This window comes from Sapajus apella, unplaced genomic scaffold (assembly GCF_009761245.1).
Source record: "Sapajus apella isolate SASKATOON/1434 unplaced genomic scaffold, GSC_monkey_1.0 scaffold3, whole genome shotgun sequence".
NCBI classification, from domain to species: domain Eukaryota; kingdom Metazoa; phylum Chordata; class Mammalia; order Primates; family Cebidae; genus Sapajus; species Sapajus apella.
This window is the reverse complement of record NW_022436943.1, coordinates 27,519,026-27,545,695: the sequence shown is the minus strand read 5'-3', so window position 1 is coordinate 27,545,695 and position 26,670 is coordinate 27,519,026. Positions and strand designations below refer to the sequence as shown.

Below are 26,670 nucleotides of genomic sequence, written 5' to 3'. Positions count from 1 at the left end.
CGAACCAACATAGGGAGCAGCAGGGTTTCCTGCTAAATCTGTTCCTCCACAAGAGAAGAAGAAAAATTACCCACAGTGACATCCACATGGATAACAGACATGCCCTGTCAACGCAGAGCAGAGAAGGGGATACAGAAGCCAACCAAAGTGGTACCGTTTTAAAGGACTGATGATAAGTGTATACTTTTGATGACATATTATTTTACCAAGATTTTAAAATGCAAACTTTGGTTTCCTTTTATCTGCAACAGCAAATATATACACATATGGCACATAGTCAATGTCACTGTTGCCTCTGGAAGGAGAAATATCGCGAATAGAAGTGTGCCAGAGGGAAGGGGAGTGGTGGCTGCAACCCCAGCATTTTGGGAAGCTGAGGCAGGAAGATTGCTTGAGCCCAGGAGTTCAAGACCAGACTGGGAAGGAAGGAAGGAAGGAAGGAAGGAAGGAAGGAAGGAAGGAAGGAAGGAAGGAAGGAAGGAAGGGCAGAAGGAGGGAGGGAGGGGGGAGGGAGGGAAAGAAAGAAAGGAAAGAAAGAAGGAAGGGAGGGAGGGAGGGAGGGGGAGGGGAGGGGAGGGGAGGGGAGGGGAAGGGAGGGGAGGAAGAAGAAAGGTGCCAGAGGCCGAGTACAAAAGAAGTAAACCAAATCCGATTGCCTAGTGCCTGAGGAAATGCTGTCTGATTTTTCAGGTTTCTCCGGAAATTCCTACACATCAGCTGCATGATGTGCAGATAACTTTAAAATCAGCTCTCTTCTGCTTTGCTGTCTAGCACAGCATGAAATAAACCCAGAAGCAAGTTGGGACCTCTGACAACCAAGAGTATAGGATGTGGCATCAGTTAGCCAACCATTCAGAGAGAAGTCAACCAAGAGGCATTTTTCTAAGCTTCCCTTGCCAAAGCAGGGCCCTCCTCAGTCTGGCTGCCCATAGACTCTGGAACCTGGTCCCCTCCTACTTTCCCCTTGCCTGCTCCATTCCAGGCACACGAATGTAAACTGTTTTCATCTATGCCGGGAGGCCTCCTGCCTTGGGTATTTGCATCTGCTGTTCCCTCTGCCTGGGAGCTCCTATTCCAGGTATCTTCATGGCTTCCTCCTTCATCTCCTTTGCTTGGCTCTCTCATTTTCTCAGGAACCCTGACATCCTGTTGAAAATGACAACCCTCCCCCAGCGTCTTCTAGTGCTTCCTGGTTTTATTTCTCTCTCTTTCTTTCTCTCTTGTTTTATTTGTTAGTTGCCTTGCCCCTCTAGACTGTAAACTCCTTGATGGCAGGGATTTCTTTCTGTTTCTTACACTGCTATATCCCTAGAAGCTAGACCCTAGCACACAGGAGTTCTGAAACTATTTTTTTTTTTAATGATTGGAGCAAATGAAAGTTATTCCTTGGATTTGAAAATGGCTTTGCCTTTCTGACAGATCACAAAAAGGCAAAGTTTGAAAGTTTTAAAATGTTATTTGTGAAATTACTCATGTCCTCTAAATATTAAGACTGTGAATGTTTATGACAAGCGTCTCTAAAAAGACTAGTTTCACTATGGGAGGCCAAGGCAGGTGGATCATTTGAGGTTGAGAGTTTGAGATCAGCCTGGTCCAACATGGAGAAACCCCATCTCTACTAAAAATACAAAAATTAACTGGGCATGGTGGCAGGTGTCTGTAATCCCAGCTACTTAGGAAGCTGAGGCAGGAGAATCTCTTGAACCCAGGAGGTGGAGGTTCCAGTGAGCCAAGATTGCCCACTGCACTCCAGCCTGGGCAACAGAGTGAGACTCCATCTCAAATATGTATATAATAAAATAAAATAAAAATAAATAAAAAGGCTAGAGTTTGAAACTGGATACTAGGATTAAAATATTATTCCTCAACACTGTTTTCTTTCTGTTTTTTTCTTCTTCTTCTATCTGCCACATCCTCTGTCACCACCACCATGACCTTCCCCCACCCCACCCCGTCCTCCTCTACAACAGTATACACACCCTCTTGGCTTTCTTGCCATTTAACCATCTAGAATATTTTGTAAATTGAAAGATGCTATTGTAGGAAACAAAACAAAACAAAAAACAAGGTGCCCATTGGCTGGGCACGGTGGCTCACACCTGTAATCCCAGCACTTTGGGAGGCTAAGGTGGGGAGATCACCTGAGGTCAGGAGTTCAAGACCAGCTTGGCCAACATGGTGAAACCCTGTCTCTACTAAAAATACAAAAATTATCTGGGCATGGTGGCAGGTGCTGTAGTCCCAGCTACTTGGGAGGCTGAGGCAGGAGAATTGCTTGAATCTGGAGGCAGATGTTCCAGTGAGCCGAGATTGCCCCACTGCACTCCAACCTGGGTGACAGAGCAAGACTCCATCTCAAAAAAAAAAAAAAAAAAAAAAAAAATCCTCAAAAGAAAAGTCTATTTTTAGTTCCAAAAGCATAGGCCCTGAGAAAATTCAGAGCACAGAAAAATTATGATGAGTATGGGTCACATTTCTACACCCCCAGACAATAGAGATTTCTTGGGCTGTTGGAGGTAAGGACTAGGAGGGCAGCAGGGATGAAGGAAGAAAGGGAGAGGTTAACGGAGTCCAAGACAAGGGAACCTTATTCCTGAAAGAGCTACGGGTTTAGGAGCTGACTCAGCAGCCTTACCCTCCATCCTGGTAGGCACCGACACCACCAGAGCAGAGAGCTTTCTGAAGCTCATTCCTACTGACTTCTTGTAACAACGCTTTTGGCTGCAAGTAACACATCTGTCTAAAGACAGCTTAACAGAGACAATCATTTCATAAGAAGTCTTAAGAAAGAGGGCTGAAGGTGTGTTTGGCAGCTTACTGTCATCAAGAACCCAGGCTCTATCTCCTGCTATCTCAGCTTTCTCTTAGGTCGTTGTCTCATGGATGCAAGTGGCTGCCACAGCTCCAAGCATCACACCCTCATGTAACTCCATCCATAGACAGAACCACAGGAGGAGGGAAGGAGTGCTATTCTTGTGCATCTTTACATTTAGCAAGGAGGAAAATCTTTCCTGGAAATGCTCAACTGACTTCCCCTTACATCTCATTGGTTAGGACTGGGTCACATGTGCCCTCCCCTATCTGTACTAGAGCCTAGGAATATCTGGCATATTCTATCTCTATAGGGGGAAATAAGTGCTACCCACAGGGATGAATGGAAAAGGAATGTGAAACTACTCTGTTTCAGAGAAAACCATCAATATATGCCACAACCCTTCTGATAGGTTGTCTGTCATCCACTAGCCACCCTCTAAGAGTGGCACCTGCCTGTACCCAAGACTTGAACCCTTTCTGACTTACTTTTGATGTTGCAGGACATGCACAAGGCCTCTTTCAGGAGAAGAGGTCCCTAGAACCTCTCAGGGTGATGGCACGGGGAAGGGAAACAGCTCACCCTTGTGTTTGAATAGGGCCAGCTGGAGGATTTGCTCTGGATTCAACTCTTTGCTATCCCTCAAGCCAAGACAGTGGGGCTCTCTGCCGCCCCCAACATACAAGCAGACAATCATAGTAGGATATCAAAGGTTCATAGCCACGTCAGGCCCTCTCACCAGAATGATCACTAGCAAAATACCATGTGAAGTGTGAATTCAGAATTGAAGGTTTTTTCCATCACAAGTCTACAGAGAATAGCCCAAGGAATAATGTAGACTGGAAATAGAACTTGATTCTGGGAATGCTGGTGGGTGGGATTTAGTTCAGTAGTAAATAAGGCAAGGCTGGTTGTTGCTTTTCTATTTAAGACTTGCTTAGAGCTAAGTCAGCAGGCACACTGCTTCTATAGATAAATATAGATTTAAATAACAGAATCATCTATATATGGTTCCATTTCCTTCTCTATGAAAAGGAAATAGCCTGAACACTTGCTTTAAAATTAAGAGCGGGTAATCAGGCACACTAAATAAGAATGTGCTAGATAAGTGAAAACAGATTACCAAAAAGGACATTTTAAAAAATCACAACTATGCTATATACACACACACACACACTATATGTATATACACATACTACATACATACATAATGTAATGCATTAAAAAATAACATAATTGTGTGGGGTTATGGATTATTTGAATTGTTCTCGTCCGTGGGAAATAGAAATGACAGAGAACTAAATTAATTCTGCTTTAGCCATATTGAAACCAGAGTATCTTAGTGCCTCATTCACTCCCCCACGCTGAGGCTTCTCCAGCCCTGATTAAGAGCCCGGCACTGCAGCACGTGCTTCCATGGCTAATGTGGTCCCGCTCCAAGGGAAGATGGGTAGGGTGAGGTGACTGGACCCAGGGAAAGAAGAGAAGACACAGTTACGTTTCCATGTTTAAACGTATGTGGTGTGTTCAGCTCAGAAACTTCTCTTATTAAAATATATCCCATGTGATTAATACAATTCACTAGGTTTACATGGATATGTATAACTGATCATTGCACAACAAAGACAATATATGCCTTATCTTAGACAACATGACTTCAGAAAATCCACCTTCAAAATTCCTTCATCTAGACAATATGACTTCTTAGGGTGAGCGGGTGGGAGGGGCATGGATGATGAAAAGGTACTTAGTGGGTACAATGTGCATTATTTGGGTTATGGATACCCTAAAAACTCTGACTTCACCACTACACAATTTATGCATGTAACAAAATTGTATTTGTAATCCATATACTTATACAAATAATAAAATAAAATGGGGAGTCATGCATAAATAAAAATAAAGGATCTGGTTGGAAGTACCAGTTTTAATATAAAAGTAAATTTTATTATTATTATTATTATTATTTTAGACAGAGTCTTACTGTGTTTCCCAGGCTGGAGTGCAGAAGCGTGATCTCGGCTCACTGCAACCTCCACCTCCTGGGTTCAAGTGATTCTCATGCCTCAGCCTCCCAAGTAGCTGGGATTACAGGTGTGAGCCACCATTCCCAGCTAATTTTTTCTATTTTTAATAGAGACGGGGTTTCACTGTGTTGGCCAGGCTGACCTCAAACTCCTGGCCTTAAGTAAGCCACCGGCCTGGACCTCCCAAAATGCTGGGATTACAGGCATGAGCCACAGCGCTCAGCCTAAAAGTAAATTTTAAAAAGGCAAATGGAAGGCAAAATAAGGCATGTGCTCTTTGAAAAATAATAATAATATGATTTCTGGGTTCTTCATTGACAAATATGAAATACTCATGATTCTAAATGTATCTCTGTGATATTTTGCAATAGGAAATCTAGGCTAAAAGAAATTCTTGATGGATCATCTAGTTGCTGGGTAGTTCCTCATTAGGTTAAAAAGTATGGTGCATTTTGGGGCCCATTTTGAGCCTCTTAAATGCCTCACTTTGAGAGATTCTTTGACTGTGCTAATGAGCCCAGGTAAGGGCTGAAAAGTTTATCCATGAACATTTACAATCTCTCCTAGTTCTGCTTTTCAAAGGTGAACTTAATGAGAAAATGGCGAGAATGAGCAAGAATAAACCTGCAGTGCTTTTTTTTTTTTTTTAGTGCTTGATTATTCAAGATAATGTGCACTACAACTACACAAAAGAAAAATTCAATCTTGTTTAGCCACCTCGAAAAGTCAAGACGAAAAGGGTTGAAGTCTGTGATTTTCAAAATTTTGGGGCCACAGCCCACAGCAAGAAATACATTTTACATCGCAAGGTTTTGCAAAACAATATTTGCCTTTATAGCTTGTATAGCATACCAATGCTTTTTATTTTATCCTATTCTCTTCTATTCTGAGGTCTTACTTACTCCCTCCTTCCCTCCTTTACTTTTTTTTTTTTTTTCTTGAGACATGGAATGCAGTGGCTGATCCTAGCTCACTGCAGCGTTGAACTCCTAGGTTCAAGCAATTCTCCCATCTCAGCCTCTGAGTAGCTCAGACCAGAGGGACGCACCATTATACTAAGGTACTTTTTTTATTTTCACTTTTGCAAAAACAGAATCTCCTTATGTTTCTCAGGCTGGTCTCAAACTCCTGGCCTCAAGTGATCCTCCCACCTTGGCTTCCATGAGGCGGTGAGCCACCGTGCCTGACGTCTTTCTTTTTTTTTCTTTTCTTTTTCATTAAGGAAGTACTGATGGAAACCCCATACACTGGTCTCACAACCCCCTAATAAACCTTAGTCGCAGCTTGAAAAACACTAGATTAAATGGTAATTATAAATTAATGAGGATTAACACAAAGGATATTTTTAAAGTCAATTGTAATCATTGTGCTGAGGAGAATAAAACAAATGTCCATGTTATAGAATATATTATAATGGCAGGCTTTTGTGATTTTTATTTCTTCTTGCTTTACTTAAGAAAAAACTGTTTTGATTAAGAAAATAACACTAGACTTCACTACAGTGTCACTATAAAAAAGTGCCCACCATACAGGTAAAGTAGAAGAACTTGTAGCCCACTCCTCACTCCCACCCTGCATCTCTTCCCAGCAGAGAGTGCCTTCTAGGCCTTCCTTTCCCAGGCATTGACATACACACAAGTCTATTTAGAAAGATGGTAGTTGTGCTCTATGTTTTAATAAATAGTTGAGGATCAGGATATGTTATCCTGAATTATGGCATCTTGGCACCTAAGAAAACAACAGAAGCGGGAAGGTCACTCTCGCCTTCCTCTATCCTTCTCCCATGAAGCAAGCCATAAAAACCTAGGAAGGCTTCTCTGATCTCCCCCTGAAGTAGAACACATGAGAGATGCCTTCCCTATCCTTGAAGGAAAGGAAAATTCTTATCCCTAAAGACAAGGGGACACAGAAATGAATCTGAACAGCCCTTACCCAATTTCCCCCAGTTCATTACCATTAGGTCTGTTGTAGGAATTATGTAAGAATCAAAATTCAATTCTTAACACTCTCTATATTAATAACTTTAATATCATTGGTGGCCTATGGCTGTTGCAGCTGGAGGCTATTAATTTGATCTATTATGTATAAACATACCTCATTTTATTGCACTGTGCAAATATTGTGTTTTTAATAAATTGGGGGCTTGTGACAACAACGAGGTTGCAAACCCTGTGGTCGATATGAACTCTAAAATAGGATTGCACTGTTATCCCTAGCATAACTTGTTCCATTGATCAAATTGCTTAGGTTAATAAGCGATTATGTTAGTCTAGGTTTTAATCATTTGGAGATTGTATTGTGCTCTGAGGTCACCTAAACCAAAATTTTTAGTCTGATAGATTAGGTGTTATTCCTTTGAATAGTTAGCTTAAAGTTGTTTTATGTGGACTAACTAACGGTCTGTGAACTTAAGGGTTTAACTAACTAATTCAAGGGTCTAATTTAAGGACTAACTAATTCCATAGGGTCTTCTTGTTTTATTTTAATATCCCTATCTTTTTTGCAGGGACAGGAAGGTCAATTTCACTCACTGGAGCAAGGGACAGTTGAACCCTCTTATAGTCCTCCATACAAGCCCCTATTTAGGGAACAAACGATTATGCTACCTTTGCACAGTCACAAAAGTACAGCTGCTAAACATGTCACCAGGCAGGTGACATACTAGTCTGATACTAGTTGTATGAGAGGTAACGTTTTCGGTAAATAGGCAGGGTTTGTATTTGCTGAGCTCCTTTTAGTTTGTTTAATCTTTCCTTAAGTAGTGCAGTAGTGCATGCCTCTGCTGGATTAACAATTGGTCTTTTTTTGTTTTTTTAGAGACAAGGTCTCACTCTGTCACCCAGAATGGAGTGCAAGTGATGTGATCATGGCTCACTGCAACCGCCAACTCCTGGGCCCAAGGGATCCTCCTACAGTTTCCCAAGTAGCGAGGACTACAGGCACATGCCACCACACTTGGCGAATTGGTTTATTTTTTGTAAAGACGGGGTCTGGAACTCCTGGCCTCAAGCAACCCTCCCACCTTGGACTCCTAAAACATTGGAATTATAGGTGTGAGTCACTGAACTCTGCAATATTTGTTTAAATGAACAGTTGATTGATTGAATTTATTGAGTTGGTAACTATCAGCTAATATTAGGAATGCTATTTTATCTGGTGTAAGCTTAAGCAAGGATAAATTTTCTCTTGTTACTTATATTAACAGAATCACCTCTATTTATACATAGATTAATCCAGTAAAATATTAGGAGTTTATAAATAGGTGGAATTAAGATATGGATTGTTGAGCTTGAACACATTTGTAAGCAGTAGCTACTTTTAAGCCAACTATAAGAATGTAATAATTTACATTCTACAAAAGGTTGTTTCCTGTTTCTAAAGAGTTGTACCTCTTTAGATGAACACTTAAATTTACATTGGGATTAAATATTTCTTTAGGTAAATTTAAAGTTGAACTGAAATTCAGCTCTCACCACGCTCGATTGGCATTTTACCTCTACTCAAGGATCTTCTCACTATTTCACCGCATAGACAAGTTTGTTCTTATTACTGTCCATGAGCAGCTCATCTGGTTTTAGGGTTTTTAGCTAAAGTTCTCTTTGTAAAACTGATCTAGTTAATTCATTATGCAAAAGACATAAATGTAAGCTTTGTTTTTTTTGCAGTTTATTCTTTCATCTTTCTCTTACAGTACTTTTCCTATAGCATCTAAATAAATTCCTATCCCCTGTCCTCCCTGTTGTAAATAAATGTTTTTGTTAAAATGTGTATGTAGTTGTTAAATTTTGTTAGTTTTGGCTCAAAGTGGTCAGATTAATATGAAATCTTCAAAGCGTAAGCCAGGTGCCTTGAGTTAAACTTCACTTTGGTTTGTCCAACCACACTTTCCAGTATTCTTTGTTCTGACATCTCCTCTTATAGATGGTGTTAATTATAAACTTGGGTTTATTGAAGTATTGAGGAAGGTAATGGGCTGTCTACATGTGCTTCACAGCCTTATTCAATTAAGTTCTCTATTCTTAATTTACTACTAAATCATCCTTTGGCCTGTGGTTTCATAAGGCTTATCATGGGTTGGGTATACTTTAATTAGAAAATGTAAGTCATTTCTTCCCATCTCATAAGCTACACGTTGACCTAATATGTCATGTAAGTACATGCGCTTATTTTATGGCCTTTTTAGGGTTTGCTGAAGATGACGGTATATAGGCTGAATTGACAAAAAATGGTGAAGTGAGGTTTATCATTGTTTATTATGAGCCAGGCTCCTCTGGGGGATGGAAGGCGCCATACCACCAAGTCCTCTGAGTTTTAAGCTGTTGCTGATAATACTCTGGCAAATAACTTTATTTAGTTTTATGGCTAAACATAGCGGGGTATCTAATCCCAGTTTAGGTCTTAGCTATCGTGTATTCAGAACATATTAAAGTCATTTTTCTAGTTTATTTGTATTTTAGCTGTGGCTTTTTGCAGCTTAGTTTAAATTTAGCCCTATTTGTGTATATCTGAAACACAAATGTGCTTCTCAGATTTTATTAATTTGGGTTTACAACCGTGGTGACTGACACAAAATTACTAACCCTAAGGAAAATTAGCATAGTTTAGTCAAACTTTCCGTTTATTGCTTTTTATCATCATTGCTGTTTCCTGCAGGGGTGTGGCTGAGCAAGACGTTATGTGCTACCAGTTAGTGTGCTTGATGCCTGCTCCTTTTGCACTCTTGTTGATTACACATACAATGCAGATTCTTGCACATGGAATCTTACTAAGAATTAATAGAGGGTCCAGAACCAAGCCTGGGGGTTTAGGGAGTTACATAAACTCATCTAGGCATTTTCAGTGCCTTCCTTTAATGGATTGAGCTATATCTAGAAAGCTCTCTCTTGGAGAAAACTGCTAATTTTAAGTGCTATGTTAGTACTGGGGTCTCTCTCGGTAATCTTAGTAAGAAAAAAACTTTTAGACTAGAAAGCCTAATTTTTAATTTACGTTTGGATTTTTGAAAAATGCTTAAATTAAGAGTTGGGCTAACGCTAGATGAACTTTTAATTAAATTTGATAGCAGGTAAGTACGTATAGGAGCCTTAGCTAGCAGTCAATAGATACAAGGTTTCTTATTTGGGCAAGGCTGGCAAGAATAAAAGACTTATTCAGATGCTATAATAGTTTAAGGAGGGTAGAGAGGTTTGCAAAGTTAATCATACATGGCAGGAAGAACTGTGTGTATGTGTCTGTGTCTGTATCTGTATCTTGTTTTTATTATGTCCATTGAGCATGAAGCAATTAGCACCATACGGTTTCTATGTGAGTAAAGAATATTCCATTTAAGCTCAGCTACAATCAAGTTGACTGTGTCAAGGCCTTGACGGCCATGTTGGATCATAGCACCCGCCAAAATTAAAAAATACAAGTGCAGAACACCACAGTTAGTTGTGATCACGTGCTAGTTAGTCATTAGTCACCAAGATGTCTTTTTTTTGTTGTTTTTTGGCACGGAGTCTGGCTCTGTCACCCACACTGGAGTGCAGTGGCACAATGGCAGCTCACTGCAACCTCTGCCTCCCAGGTTCAAGCAATTCTCTTGCCTCAGCCTCCCAAGTAGCTGGGACTACAGGTGTGTGCCACCATGCCCAGCTGATTTTTGGTATTTTTAGTAGAGACAGGGTTTCACTGTGTTAGCCAGATGGTCTCCATCTCCTGACCTCGTGATCCGCTCGCCTTGGCCTCCCAAAGTGTTGGGATTACAGGCATGAGCCACCGTGCCTGGCCAAGGTGTCTTATTTAGATGGTTTGAAATCTATGCCCCTGAAGTAAGAACCAGATGCCAGGTATAGTTTCAAGTCTAGAAGTCCCCAAGTTTTATGGGCCTAAAGCAAGAAGGACATTTCCAGACCAGGTTGCTGGTTTCTCAAAGCTTGGTGGCATAGAAATTTTATTGGAGGTGATAAGCATGTTGTTGAGGATTGATTTGACTTAATGTGCCATGTATAATCAATGATATGTCCTATGTAAAACAACGGAATTAATGTACTGGACAATATCCATGTGTTGAATCTATTTTATGTAATCTTACAATATAACATGCTGTGCACTGTAATTAGTGCAATGTACATGTGTATATGCATAGGGAAATGGTCCTTAATGCACAATAAAACATTTACATACGATGTACAATCAAGCATATATAGCACTAGTACATATTAGCAGGGCAAGACATATAATGCAGGTGGAGGGCCTCTTTGGAAGTAAAAAGAATAAAGAATGTGGAGGGAAAGGAAAAGATAGGTAATCCCTCAAATAAGAGGGACACAGGGGGTCAAATAAAAGGTATGTCTGTTTTTTCTTTTTTTTTTTGAGACAGGGTCTGGTTCTGTCGCCCGGGCTGGAATGCAGTGATGTGGTCCCAGCTTACTGCAGCCTCAACCCCCTGGGCTCAAGCCATCCTCCTATCTCAGCCTCTTGAGTAGCTGGGACTACAGTTATGCACCACCATGCCTAGCTGTTTTTTGGGGGTTTTTTTAGAGATGGGGATCTCATTATGTTGCTCAGACTGATCTTGAACTCCTGGGCTCAAGCAATCCTCCCACCTCAGCCTCCCAAAGTACTAAGATTATAGGCATGAGCCATCGTGTCTGGTGGGAGAGGTTTTTTTTAAACGAAAGAAACAGAACTGTGTTTATATAATGAAAATAAAAAGGAGGGAAATAAACAGAAAAGAAGAAAATTATAGGAGCAAACAAAGTGCCGAAGGCCTGTGTGCAGGGGTGCAGGTGCTGAGTGGAAGATCGGAGCAGAGCGTGGCATGCAGAAGGGGGCAGGGCATGCTGGCTGGAAGAGGACACACCCTCCCAGCATGAAGAGGACCCACACGGGAAAGTCTGGGCTGTTTAGCATGTGGCACAGTACCTAGCACCCAGCACCCAGCACCTAGCAGGCTCCCACAACTACCAAGACCAGCTGCTTCAAATTAAATCTCAGTCTTACCATAAAGCAGCTGTGTGACCTTAGCAAGGTAACCAACCTCTCCCAGCTGGGAAGAGGCCAGGTCTTAAGCAGATCATAAAGGGGTTGGAGTTTGGGGAAGGAAACCTGTGAAAAGGGGAGAAGATTTGGAACAATTCTTGTGAGGAATGGGAGACGGATTACCAGAGACCAGTAAAAAGAATGCGTACAAAATGTGGCGAACAGGGCATCAGAATGGTATAAATGTAAAAAATAATGCCACAGTCAGGAATTGATATTCCAGGCCTTTTTCTTTTTCTTTGGGTTTAATTTGTTTATATATCAAACAACAAGTAACCCCAAAGCCAGAATTGGAGCCTGTTGTAACTAAGAAAGCAAGAGCTGCCTGAGATGTTCATTTATGCATCAAGGTGACAGGGCCTCAGTGTACCCAGTTGGTCAGACAAACACTATTCTGGGTGTTTTTGTGAGGGTGTATTAGACCGTTTTCACACTGCTGATAAAGACATATCCAAGACTAAGCAATTTACAAAAGAAAGAGGTTTAAGGAACTCACAGTTTCACGTGGCTGGGGAGGCCTCACAATCATTGTGGAAGGTGAAAGGTACATCTCACATGGAAGCAGACAAGAAGAATGAGAGCCAAGTGAAAGGGGTTTCCCCTCATAAAGCCATCAGACCTCGTAAGACTTATTCACTACCACAAGAACAGTGTGGGGGAAACCACCCTCACGATTCAATTATCTCCCACTGGGTCCCTCCCACAACACAAAGGAATTATGGGACCTACAATTCAAGGTGAGATTTGAATGGGGTCACAGCCAAACCATACCAGTGTTTTACATGAGATTCACATTTCAATTAGTTGTCGTGAGTAAAGCAGACACAGCTGAGGCCTGAATAGAATGAAAGACTGACCCTGGTAAGAGTGAACTCTCCTGCCTGATGCCTTCGCACTGGGACATTGGCTCTTCTGGGTTCTATAGCAGCTTCCAGCCTTCAGACTTAAACAGGGACATCTGCTGTTGGAAACAGATGCTCTGTGCTGCAAAGAAAAATTAGCACTGAGACAAAGGATCACTCAGCAAGGCAATTTTTACTTCCTGCAGGAAGGGGACCCTCGCTAGCCATCTTGCCGCAAGAGTACAATGAACAAAGGAAAAGCAGACATATTTATTCCTACCCATTTGGGGTTGTCCTTACTGCCATGTCTGAGCTCCGTTAGTTGGAGCCAGATCTCACAATTTAAACTAAAACCCGATTGGCTAACAACTTAAAACTTTTTTAAACAAGTTAAAAAAAGGAAGTCCAAATAAGGAAAGGGCACAGGCTATGAGCTGGGACATGTCTGTGAGCATGTCCAGCACAAATATTTTAGTTAAAGTACAAGGACATAGAATGTACTACATGCCTGTAAGCATGTTTAACAGATACATAGGATAGGGCTTAACAAAGAGTTTCTAACAAAAAGCAAGAAGGATTTGTTTTTTAACAAGAAAAAACTTTGAAGAGGAACTTTTATGCTTCCCACATCTGCTTAGCAGATTTTGGACTTGCCAGCCTCTGTAATCATGTGAGCCAGTTTCTTGTAATAAACCTTGTCATATACTGACTCTTTTCTTTAGAGAACGTGGAACTCTGAACTCTTGTCTTTAGAGAACTAATACACTGCCTGACTGCATGAGTTTATCATTTATTTTCCTCAACCTCGTAAATTATTTGAAATAGCTGCTTAGCTACATTGAAGTTTCAGGCAAGTGGGCTTTCTTTAAAACTACAATCCTTGCAGGAAAAAAAATGGCAAGTTCATTGGAAAGGAGACCTGAAATGAAGCAAGGAAAGAGCAAGAAAGAATAAAAACAGAATTCCCAAGGTTGAAGAGGAACCAAAATGTTAAAAGAAAGATTTTGACCAACCAAAATTAAGAAGCAAAGAACGGGGAAAACTAGGAAAAGTAAGCAAAGGCAAAAAAAAAAAAAAAAAAAAAAAAAAAAAAAAAAAGAATAAACAATGACAGCCAGGGCAACATAGTCTCTACACACACAAAAAAAAATTTTTTGAGATGGAGTTTCACTCTTGTTGCCCAGGCTGGAGTGCAGTGGCACGATCTCAGCTCACCGCAATCTCCGCCTCCCAGGTTCAAGCAATTCTCCTGCCTCAGCCTCCCTACAGGGACTACAGGTGCCTGGCTAATTTACAAAAAGCTTTTTTAAATAGCTGAATGTGTCTGTGATCCCACCTACTCAGAAGGCTGAGGCAGGAGGATTGTTTGGGCCTGAAAGGTCGAGGCTGTAGTGAGCCATGATGGCACCACTGCACTATATCCTGGGTGACAGAGCAAAACCCGATCTCAGAAAAAAAAGTGCGGGGGCGGGGGATTTAAAAAATGAAGGATCTAATAAATGTTACTTTCTCCTTGCAACTCTAATGTGGGATTTATTGAGTGTTCAAAAGCTGCTGAGCAGGGACAACATTGTGTACCACCATGTAGCTGAAGAGTTAACTTTCTTAGGAGGAACTGAAGCTGTGTGTCTGGTTGTAAAGATAAGAGCCATCCAAAACATTTATTTTAGAAAAGAAAGTTTGACTCGAGGGCAAGCAGCCAATTAAAATCTGGAAAGCTGTGACTATGGAAAATTTTACATTTCCTTTCAGTATAAGTACCTAATGGTACAGGCCCCCATTGCAGAACTAACACTAACACTTCTCAAGCAACCAATTCATATATTCCCATGTTCACGTCTCTCTAAAGTTGCTGTATTTCCCCTGGAAAATGAAAGGAATCCGATATAGCTACCCAAACAAATACCTTAAATGACTTAAGAGGCAGGGACAGAGAGGTTAGAGCAGCGACAATTTATATGATAGACTTACTACGGGGTGGAGATCATCACCTCTTGTCTCTCAGCAAGACTATAACAGTTTTCAAACCGCAAAAAGACAACTCTCCCCTCTAAGAAAAGTGGAAGTGAGAAATATGACATATTGGAAAAATGAAAAGGAAGCCAGAATGGCCTCCACCCCCTCATGCAAAAAACAAAAAAAAAAACCCAGAAAACCCTGTTGTCACGTGTTGGCTATTATCAAAAGACTAATGTGTGACTAATTTGCAGCTGTGGAGTCAGCCACTTATGTGTCAAATATTATTTAAAATGCCAATTTGGCAAACAGGTCATTGTGAAGAAAAGGCAGTTGCAAAAGAATTTAATAAATTTTACAAATTACTAAATTCTGCCTGGATCTTCACAGGCATTTGCAGGAAAGCATTCAGTATGTTTGTAAAACCCTTTAAAATGTGGGAAGCTGCAGAGAACTGCCGCGTGCAGAGTCCGGCACAGTTCTGGGTTGAGTACGTTTTCCGTGAATTCATCCGCCAGGTTCTGAGCCAGAACCCCGCGCCGGCTAGGAACGTGCCAAGCACGACGTAAGAAATTGGGGTTACAAACACACAAGTATGACCACTGCCGGGGTGATCCTTGAAACAGGCAAATAACAATAAATTGGCTTCTCTTTGTTGTAAGAAAAACGTCTGAGTTCCTCAGCACGTTCTGGAAGACCCGGCCTCATGCGCATTTGCTGCACATCCACGCCCTCACTCACTCAGCTGTTGCCATGCTGACCCTCTGTTACCCAACCTCTCTGAGCCAGTTCCTTCCCCTAGGTCTTCACGTGGCTGGCATCTTCTGGCGTACAACTAGACACGCCTCTGAAACAGCTCTTCCTACCCGTTGCCAGCCCAGATCAGCTCTCAACGGCCTCACAGGTGCAGCGGGCGAAAAGCCTTACCTTGTTCACTATGTTTATTGCATATTGTCCGCCAGCACGTAAGCTCCATGCAGACAGGGTCCCTTTTCTCATTTGGTTGCTCCTGCCCCAGCTTCCAGGTATTCAAAAATTACTAAGTATTCACTAAGTGAATGAGGATTCTACCCTCAGTAGATGGTTGTTGAATGGATAAAGGATCTATGGGCCCTTTTACCTAAGCCAGTTGTCAGTGACACATGTACTAAAACAGCAGAAAGATATCATCAGACCAGCAAAGTTTCAGCCAGCCAGCCAGCCATCTTTTCTTCGGGAACTGCTGACATGAGTGACTGCTAATGTGATAACCAGTGAGATGAACTACTCTGGGACAGATTTGCAACCTAGCCCCCACGTGGAGGAGGTGACTGCAGATGGCTGCAGCCAAGGCCACCTGAGGGGCTGAGTGGACAAACGGAAGCAACAAAAAAGGCAATCGGACAGAATCGACAGCAACAGCACTGGACAGAGTGAAACCCCAAAGGACAAACTCCTTACCACTCGTAAAAGGGAATTCAAATTAACTTTTAAAAACGATATCGATATAAACATATAAGCAAAGCATTAAGAGAATTTGTAGAAAATTTGAGCTAATTCCTAGTAGGTTTTTTAAATTGAGAAATCATACACCATAAAATTCACCTTCTAAAGTACACAATTCAGTGTTGTTGTTTTTTTTTAGTGTATTCATAAAGTCGTGTGATTGTCAGCACTATCTTAACTCCAGAACATGATCACCCCTAAAGAAACCCTGTATCCATTAGCAGTCACTACCAAATCCCTTCCCATCCCGGTTCCTGGCAATCACGAATCTTCTTTCTATACCAATTTATTTGCCTACGCCTGACATTTCCTATAAGTGAAATCACATGTGACCTTTTGTGTCTGGCTTCTTGCACTTGGCACAATGTTTTCTAGGTTCATCCATGTTTGTGGCATGGGTCAGCACTTCATTTCTTTTTATGGCAGAATAATATTCCATTGTGCTAATAAACCAGATTTTGTTTATACACTCATGCCTCAGTTGATGGGCACTTGGGTTGTTTCCAATTTTGGCTATTATGAATAATGCTGTTATGAACTTTCACGTACAGGTTTTTGTGTGAACATATGGTTTCGGTTGTCTTGGGTTTACATGTAGGAGTGAACTTGCTGGTCATGTGATACCGGTAGGTTTTTAATGGGAAATCTGCCTTCTAAACAGATGCAGTTAAAGGGAACTAATTTCAACTCATATAAGATATGAGGCAATAGGCAAAAAAGAAACACAAATCACATAGCATGGAAAAGGATAATACTAACAAGAAGAGCAGCTAATATGTTGAGTCCCTCCTCTGCGCCATGTACTTTGCTAGAAAATTTGGATCTGCAATTTAATCCTCATTCTCACAATAGTCCTATAGTGTTATCCTAATTTTCCTTCTTCTACAGAAGGAATAATTCAGACCCTGGGATGCTAGGCTGACCACGATTACAGCCTGAGAGAGCACAGATGTGAAGCTGGCCCAGGTGGCCCGCTTGGAGGAGGTAGAAAAGGAGACTATTGGAGCATCCCTAAGGACCATCTATGATCTAAATTCCTCCTCCAAAGAGGCCCCCATCAAAGCAACAAACAGTAAACGATATTCTCCTTTCAGAGAACACATAGAGAAGCAATTCTAATGGGGAAAAAATCCAGTTTGAACACAGACTTTATCCTCAGGGCAAGGGAGCAGCTCTCCAGGATTTGTGAGCAGTGACTTGCCAGTCCACTGGCCCCACAGCCAGGGTAAGATGAAGGTGACCAGAGACTGGGAACAAGTGGCCAGTTAGGAGCTTGTCAGAATAGACTAGGAAAGAAATATGGCCAGTGGGCAAGGCAAAGGAAGAGCCAGGAGTGCAAGATGGGGAGGGGGAATTCTAGGAAGTTTCACAAGACTGAAGGCAGAGGGTGGCCAACTGACAGAAGGAGGTAAAAATCCATGTCACATGTCACTGACAGAAAACAAGCCTCTGACAGAGGGCTCTCCCTTTCCCATTTGCCTCTTTCCAGGGGCAACTGTGAGTTGCTAGACTTCTCAAAGCCTCAATGGCTTCAACGTTTCATGAACCTCTTAAACTTCTCAGTCAATAGACACAAATCATGTCATTCAAAAGCACGTGGTGAGCATCTCCCTGATGTCTCCCTGCAGAGGCTGGAATAGTGAATGCCCTGCACACAATGGATGCTAAGTGAGCACTGATTGACAGAAGAAATTATATTCCCATTAGAACCACACAGCTGTGTTTTCAATTCTGCTGATTCAATATTTCCCATCAGAAACAGCTTTTGGTCTTTCAGTATGACAACCGGTTTACTGTCATGCACATCAGTGCACAAAGTATATGTAGTTCTTTTGTGATCAAAGAGAATGCTGTCCTGCATAGCAATCTGAGGCACAACGATTCCAAGAGCAGTCCTTTCCTCTTTCTCAAGCTTGTGGGGTGTTAAAATCTGGCAAAACAAACAGAAGCAAGGCTGGCTCTTCCCATCATAGAAACAAACAAAAAAGCCAAAGGATATGGGGCATATTAGAAACTCAAGGTCAAAAAGGCTCATTGGCCAGGTGTGACCAACTAGACCTGTATGTCCAGTGCAGTAACCACCAGCCACATGTAGCTATTTAAGTAAGATTGGTCAGGTGTGGTGGGTTTTGCCTGTAATCCTAGCACTTTGGGAGGCTGAGGGCCAATCACTTGAGCTTAGGAACTCGAGACCAGCCTGGGCAACATGGTGAGTAGTCTCTACCAAAAAAAAAAAAAAAAGCCAGATGTGGTGACGTGTGCCTGGGGTCCCACCTACTGGGGAAGCGGAGGAGGGAAGATGGCTTGAGCCCAGAAGGCAGCCTGGGCAACAATGCCAGACCCTGCCTCAAAAAATAAAAATAAGATATAGAAAAATTCAGTTCTTCAGTCATACGAGCCACAGTTCAAGTGATCTTCAGTCACATGTGACTAGGGGCTAACCACATTGGGCAGCACAGGTATAGAATGTCCATCATCACAGGAAATTCTTCTGGACAGTGCTAAGCCAGACCAACTAAGTGGTCAAACGTGAAAAAAAGATGAGTCTATTCTTTAACTCACTGATTGATACCATAGATTGACTTTTCTGGACAGATACCGTTAAATCAGTATGTTTTCAGACTATGGATTTCACAGATCAGTAAAATCCTCTTCCTAACTTGGGGCTGCTGGGTTTGTGTTTTGTCCAGTAAGACTGCCACCAGATCACCAGGCTGCATGCCCCATCAAGGCAGGCAGACACTGTTCCCATCTGACTGCTTGCATTCAATCCCCAGTGAATAACACAATGCCTGGTTCACAGCACATACTCAGTAACTATCTGCAGAATAAGTGATTATATATGCACACACACATGCACACACATACATATATCCTTACCTTTTTCATTTGATCTTCAGTGAAAACTATCACTGGCTGGCACCAGTCTGCAGAAAGATGTGTGAGTTTTATGCACACATACAGAAGCTAGATTGTTACAAAATTAATGAGTCATCTAACATTTTTTGAGAACTTTATATTAATAAACGCTTGTAACAAAATATACCAAACCAGAATGCAGTGGAGTGTAGGCTTCTCTAAACTGACTGTACACGTCAGAACAAAAATGCCGGGCAGAGAAACTACCTGTTTGCTTTTCAATGGCACGAGTGCCCCCTTGTGGCAAAATATGGTACCTGGGTAGTCACAATTTCTATTTAAAAAACAAGTGTCTTCATGCTTCTAACAACGCATAAAACCTGTACTGACCTATAAAGCACTCTAAGAAACAGCCCAAATATATATCTAAATAGTTTATACAAAATAGGACAAATTTGTCACAGGACTATGTGGTGAGGTTATCCACATACCTAGGAAATAACAAAATACATAAAACTGCTCTTGGGATTTGATATTCTAAATACTTCATCTTCTGTTTGAAAAACAAACGACTTTCAAGTTCCAGGTAGCATCATACAGTTTATTCCTTCCTTTGTCCAACACCAACAATAACCTTTGCTGCCTCCAACTCCTTTTTTCACTTCCATCTTAACAGCCCTTTCCTGGCGGGGAGGGGAGCTTCCTCACAGAAACCATTCTTTCAGTCTGTTTTGGTTGTTCCTTTTTATACTTTGCAGTGATAAATCGTGTCCAGAATGAGTTCTCAATTAAAAGATGAAAAGGTGACCATCATTTTAGACTTTTTGCGAATTTCAGGTTGATGTTCTATGGCCTTTCAAGGGCAAAAGGCATCTTTATTGATCAATTTCTGCTGAGACAGGACTCTCCAGTTCTACTGATTTAACGATGTGGAGTATTTCCTCAAGTGACAGTAGGAAAAGCTGATTTACTCATGATGATTCTAGTAAGTGTGGTCTCTGTAAACAGAGAAGAATCACTATTTGAATGAGACCTCAAGATGCTTACAAATTCTAAATCAACACCCCAATCTGAGGGTTCAGAAGAAGAATCTTTAGCATCAGATTATAATTGACTAACCCCTAACCTCTGATTCTCCTGGGTATTTGTTTAAAATGCAAGCGATTCCTCAGATCTATTTAAGACTTTAAACCACATCTCTATGGGGTTTGGTAATGAGCATTTTTATTAAATTCCCCAAGTAGAAGCCCCGGTGTACATAATAAATAACCAATTTCAGTTTTGAGCAACTGCCAGGGAAGGAATGTCCCCCTTTGTGTTTGCTGACTGCCTTCTGGATTGTTTTAAAGCTTTCTTCTTCTTGCATTATCTTGGCCATTCCTGGTGTGAAGGATGTTGTCTTGTTTCTCCTCAGTGTCATCTTCTGCACCAGCAACAAGGCCAGGAGGCAGTCTCTCACTGTTCATGGCCTCCACAGCTTTACTCTGCTGCCTTTTTCTCTCACAAGCCATCAGCTCAGATCAAAAAATACTCTAAGGGCAAATCCGCTGGTGAATAAAATGGTTCCAATGTGCCACATATTCCTTTTTTTAGAAAGCAAGAATTACCTGCATGTATCAATCTAAAGCATCAACTGTTATCTATGCTAGAAAAATAAACACCATGAATAAGTCTACAATATTGAAATGGGTGAACATCAATTTAGAGACAAGTACTAAATTAGGAAAGCTTTTGCTAGGTTTCCTCTAGAACATAATACCATTTATTGACCTTCTAGGACAAACCATCTTTTATTGACGTTAACAGAAGATAATCACATTTTTTATAAAGGCAGGCAAGGTTTTCGTTATAAGCTGTTCTACAGTATTTATATGTGGTTTTTAAACTTGTGTATATGCTACTTTGATTTCTTCTTAAAGGACAGCTGAGAATGAAGGAGAAAAACCTCATATCTAGACCAATGTCTTTTATTTTATTTCCAACATTGGGACTATTTAATTTTGAAGTAAGAGCAAATAAAGGTTGACATTTGCTGAGTATTTGTGTACAAAGCATTATTTAAAGGGTACTACTGGATATGTACTCATTCAAAAAGCTGCACTATGTTCCACAAAGATTTTCTGCTGAAGAACAACTTCAGCAGGGTAGTGTGAGAGGTAGAAAACTCTCCTAGGTTGAATAGCTGAGGCTACTGACATTAGCATGCAAACAACTAGACACATTATCTAACCCATCATAGATGAAGCGTTCTGGACTCCTGGGTTCCTATAAATATAATAGCAACACAGGCCAGGCGCAATGGCTCACGCTTGTTTGTAATTCCAGCACTTTGGGAGGCTGAGGCAGGAGGATCCCTTGAGCTCAGGAGTTCGAGACCAGCCCAGGCAACATATTGAGACCTCATCTGTGCTAAAATTCAAAAGACTTGGCCAGGCACGGTAGCGCACACCTGTAGGCCCAGCTGTCTGGGGGGATGAGGTGGAGGATTGCTTGAGTCTGGGAAGTCGAGGCTGAGGCTGCGGTAAGCCCTGATCGTGCCACTGCACTCCACCCTGGGTGACAGAGTGAAACCTTGTCTCAAAAACAAAAACAAAACAAAACAAAAAACAATAGCAACACAAGTTAACATCTGATTCTCCATATCTAGCAACTTTCCTATGCCATTGTCCATCTCGGACTCAGGTTAAGGAACGTGTCTGGCTCATTCACACAATAGTGAGTATAGGTAGGCAAGTATGACACCCAGCAGTCAGAAACCTTAGGTTCAAATTCTGACCGGCTCAAAATTTGTGACCCAGCAAAGAATTCACTTCTTTGACCTTAAGTCTCCATACATTCAAATGGGGACCACCAGTCCTCCCACCATAACAACTCAGGGAGGGGCCGAGAGGACGATGTGGCTGTGAATGGTCCCTGACAGATGCTCAGTAAATGTCAATGAGTCTGTTATCTGAGCACTATCCTTGAGGAGAACCAGCAGACTCCTGGGGAAGGCAAGTGGCCTGGGACAGTCCCTTCCTAGGAATGGTGACCGTCACCAACAATATCAATAATCCAGCACAGACTGGAGCTCGGTGACACAAACTGGTCTAATGTTGTGTTAAACACAATGAATTCCTTCCAACCTTCAGATGCTACAATGATGTGGACCTGGAATTTTCCAAATTAAACATAGTGAAAAGGAACTACATGTGTTCCCCAAGGGCTAAGTACCTGCACCAGCCTCTCACCAGGCACCACTCACAGCACTTTCTGGCACATGGAATCGCGCTGACTCACCTCAATGTCCCTAATGAGGTGGGCACTCTAATCATGCCCATTTTAGAGAGGAAGGACTGGAAATCGGACATCACTCTGCCCAGGACCACACAGCTCATCAGCAGCAGAGCTAGGGCCTGGCCTAGGAACACAAGCTCAGCCACTCTGCTATAATTTCCCTGGTGGAAATCACAGTGAAAGTCCCGTAGTTTCAAACATATGCTGGGATTTTAAACCTTACACAGTCTCTACCTATTCTCATGAGAACAACAGTAAAGTCTAAAACCTTAAAAGTCACTGTGTGGCTGAGCTTCAGGTTAGTGACAAGCTTTTCTTAAAAGTCAATTTATTGTCAAAACATACCTCCCTATGATAGAGAGAGTAGCCCCATGTTACAGATACTAAGACTCAAAGAACGTGCAAAAGAAGACAAAAAACCACAATTTTCTGATATCAAAATTTTTCACGGCTTCCTCTTGTCCAAGGAAAAACTGAAGATAAATCCACATTCCAAACATGTCTTTAGTTTAGAATTCTGACAGATGACTTGGCAGTGAGTGTCAAAAACTTAAATGTACATAACCTATGATCCTACAAATTCCAATTCTGGGATCTTACAGAAATACTAACACAAGTATACAAAGAAATCTGTGCAAGGATCCTGACTGCAGCAGTGTTTGTTAAGAGCAAAAACTTAAACAAGCAGACTATCACTCGGCTGATGGCAGACACTCGATGGAATACCATGCAGCCGGTTAAAAGAATGAGGTAGCTCTAGCTTCACTGACATAAAAGGTTACCTTAAGGATACTATTAAGCAAAAAAAAAAAAAGCAAGTGACAGGATGTGTATAGTATAATCCTGTTTTATTAAAAATAAATTCTGCGTGTGTATATGTGAGAGAGAGAAAGAAAGAGGGAGAGAGAGAGAGAAAGATGTAAAGATAGAAAAGGACCTAGAAAAATATATAAACTTCCCTTGAGAGGTGGAAATTGAGGGAGGGGATCTCTCATGTTCTACATTGTGGACATCTGTATTTGTTTGAAGTTATTCACGAAATAATATTAAATGTTGAAATAAAAAATTTTGGAGGCTAATTTTCTAAAGGGAATAGCATAGCTTAGAGATGCCCCTAAACTGAAATGTAAACTTTTTTTTCCCATTTGTAAACCTGTGAGTGCACAGTAAGGGAAGAGCATTGCCACAAAATCCTCTTTTAAAAGCTCTTTCAGGACACTAAACTAAGTCATTCATTTCTGAGACTAAAGGCCAACAATGTCTCTATTTTCAGACTATGTCATAAATGATATAAATGCCAAAATTATAGATTAAGAAGAAAACATGTAAAATGCGGATTTAGACAAAGCAAATGACTAAAGCTGCATAGTTCTGCTAGACTTTATCCCAAACTGGCCCTACTTCTCAATTATTTGAGAGAACTAAAAGTCTAGTGTTCAAATGTAAATACCCGTCATATACTGAAAAATAATCCTCAAATTTGTGTTCTGACCCAAATTTGGCTCAATTAAATCATATGAAAGTCAGACAACACAAATGGTTACACCTCAGCATATAACAAAATCCTGGAAGCAGCATAGCAAGTTAGCTATGACATCATTTATTAAACTCTCAAACTGAACTGTAATCTTAAGTTACACACACCACAACACACCTTTGCACAGGTAATTTTATTCTCTCCTGTGGGTGTTGACAGTGCTCATTGATTGAAATTTGAAACATTCAGAAAGCCCATACCTGCATATTGTCACATATTCTTTACATCACGATTCAATAACTATTCAACAGTTATGTCTACTAAACACAGTGAACAAAACAGTATAAATGTTTACACCATTCCCTTGTAAACAAGGCTTTTGTGTACAATAGTAACAAATGGAATTAATGCATACCATGATATCAATAAGGAAAAGACCTCTTTAAATAAACTATTCTGTTTATAAATAAACTCTGATTTTTTTTTTTTAGTACACATTTACAGACCTGATCAATAAGAACAAACAATATATATATATATTTTTTTCCTTTAAAAAGAAAATGAGATACAGACCACTCTGTGGGAGACTTCACCTAGGGAAGGGGGTAGGAAGCAAGCAAAGGGTTCTAGAGCTAAAAGTACGACCATACTGCAACTTATTTCTGTTAGCACACACCAACACAAGGACAGGATTGTCTGGGGAGGAGACCATTTTTACTTGAATTCCAGCAAGTTGCAATCAATCTTGTAGTACACATAGGGATAGTATTCTTGCTGACTCAGGTTTAAACCTGGAATATCCATAGGAGCCTATGGAAAAATAGACAATTATTCAATTATGTATTTACACAACTCAAAAAAAGAAAGCAAGTATTAACATTTACCTTTTTACTGAACACCTACTCTGGGCTAAATGTATGCACTTAAGGCTAATTTATCTGAGTTAGACATTATTATTCCCATTTTGCAAATGAGGAAACAATCTCCAAAAGACTGACTTGTCCTAGGAAACACAGAGAGTGAGTGGTAAAGCCAGGTTCAAGCTTTCTGACTTCAAAGCCTGCGTATGTATTCAGCATGATCCCACCAACCTTTTTATGTATACTGTAAAAACTTACTGTTTAAATCTTGGGCCTAGAATACTGAGTTTATGGAATACAAAGTTTACAAAATGTGGAGTAAAAATAAAGCAAGTATGATTTAAAAGCAACACTTATTCTATCACCTCAGCACTTTGGGAGGCCAAGGCCGTAAGCTCAGGATGAGTCTGGGCAAAATAGTAAGACCTCATCTCTACGAAAAATAAAAACATTAACCAGGCATGGTGGTACGTGCCTATAGTCCCAACTACTTGGGAGGATGAGGTGGGAGGATCACTTGAGCACACAGGTCGAGGCTGCGGTGAGCTACAATCATGTCACTGCATTCTAGCTTGAGCAGCAGAGCAAGACCTGATCTCAAAACAAAGAAACGTGCAAGGATATAACACTTACTATATATGCATGTTACAAGAACTTACTGGTAGAACATTTGGGTATCAAATAGTTAAACCTCTTATTTATCCACAATTCCACGAGAGTATAGCAAGTCATTTCCTACATTTCCTTCTATCAAGATAAACTGTTTGATGCCTATGTGAGATACTACCATCCACCCTTAACTTTTAAAGAGAAAAAAAGTCAGCAAGATATTTGAAACCAAAAATATAAAATAAAAGCCCACTACAATTTTAAACAGCAACAACAAAAACAAAAAAATGCAAGTGACTCAGCTTATATCTTCTTTTGTTTAAAGGTAACACTTTTGTTTAAAAAGAAGCTATAAACACACACACACACACACACACACACACACACACACACATATATATATATATATACTTGTCTGTTTTTTTTTTTCTTTTTTGAGATGGGGTCTTGCTATGTTACCCAGGTTAGTCTTGCAAGCCTGGGCTCAAGCGATCCTCCTGCCTCGGCCTCCTGAGTAGCTGGGACTACAGGCATGTGCCACCACACCCAGCGATACCATTTTAGAAAAATGATACCTACCTTGAAAATACTCATCTATTGACGCTCTCACTTCTACCAAATAAAATTAAAATAACTGTTTATTTTCTGCCTCTCTGCAATTTATAGTTTCAGTAAATAACTACTATCCACTGGTTTCTGTATTTCTGCAGCTATAAACAATTGATACACAGCAAGATAATTATCAGCTTGTAGAAATGCCAAGAGGTAAAACACAGCTATAATTAGCATAATACAGGTAAACAATGTAAATTACTATATTTATATAACAAGTTGAGAACCTCAAAGTAATAAAAAATGATTAAGTATCATATTTACTCTCCCTTTTCTGTCTATCTTCTTTCAATCATTTTTTTTCTGAAATTCATTTCAATTCTTACTCTACTGGGCTATCTAATAATATATACTTAATATATATACTTGATAATATAACACTTACATCAATAATAGCTGCTGCACTGCTGTCTAGATGTTTATACAATTCATGTAATACTTCTCTCAGTTTCTTCATGGTTTTCTTATTGGGCTGAAGGAGCATTGCTTGGAAGTTCACTGGCAAGCCATACCTTACAGAGGAGCAGAAATAACAGTATGCCACAGAAGCAAACATGTAAAGAGATTTTCTTATCAAAGCAAATATTCTCATACTCTTTAATCATGGTTCACAGGGAGAGAGTATCTCACTTTACTTTTACAAGTTCAACTAATATATATAGAAACTTTAATATACACAAAAAATGTTAATATAAATAGAAACGCAAACCTTTGGTCCTCAGTGTCCGCTAGAAATCTCTCTTGAAAATGAGTGATTACTAGGAATTACTTCAATTACCATTCAATTTTTAAGGTAATACATCAACAGCCTCAGGAAATAATTACAGTAAGG

At 40.6% G+C, this 26,670-nt stretch overlaps 2 protein-coding genes across 2 annotated transcripts in view; both read right to left on the bottom strand.

Annotated features, from left to right (window-relative positions):
- BAALC (BAALC binder of MAP3K1 and KLF4) overlaps positions 1 to 15,674 on the bottom strand; it is a 132,761-nt gene extending 117,087 nt beyond the window's left edge. The window contains exons 1-2 of the mRNA XM_032251464.1: positions 15,588 to 15,674; positions 12,744 to 12,846 (exon numbers count right to left, since the gene is read on the bottom strand). Of these exons, the coding sequence (XP_032107355.1) occupies positions 12,744 to 12,846; positions 15,588 to 15,659 (175 nt within the window). The 5' untranslated portion in view covers positions 15,660 to 15,674. The remainder of the gene's footprint in view (positions 1 to 12,743; positions 12,847 to 15,587) is intronic.
- A 4,536-nt stretch (positions 15,675 to 20,210) lies between these two features.
- ATP6V1C1 (ATPase H+ transporting V1 subunit C1) overlaps positions 20,211 to 26,670 on the bottom strand; it is a 49,423-nt gene continuing 42,963 nt past the window's right edge. Inside the window, exons 12-13 of the mRNA XM_032251453.1 lie at positions 26,224 to 26,350; positions 20,211 to 24,567 (exon numbers count right to left, since the gene is read on the bottom strand). Of these exons, the coding sequence (XP_032107344.1) occupies positions 24,472 to 24,567; positions 26,224 to 26,350 (223 nt within the window). The 3' untranslated portion in view covers positions 20,211 to 24,471. The remainder of the gene's footprint in view (positions 24,568 to 26,223; positions 26,351 to 26,670) is intronic.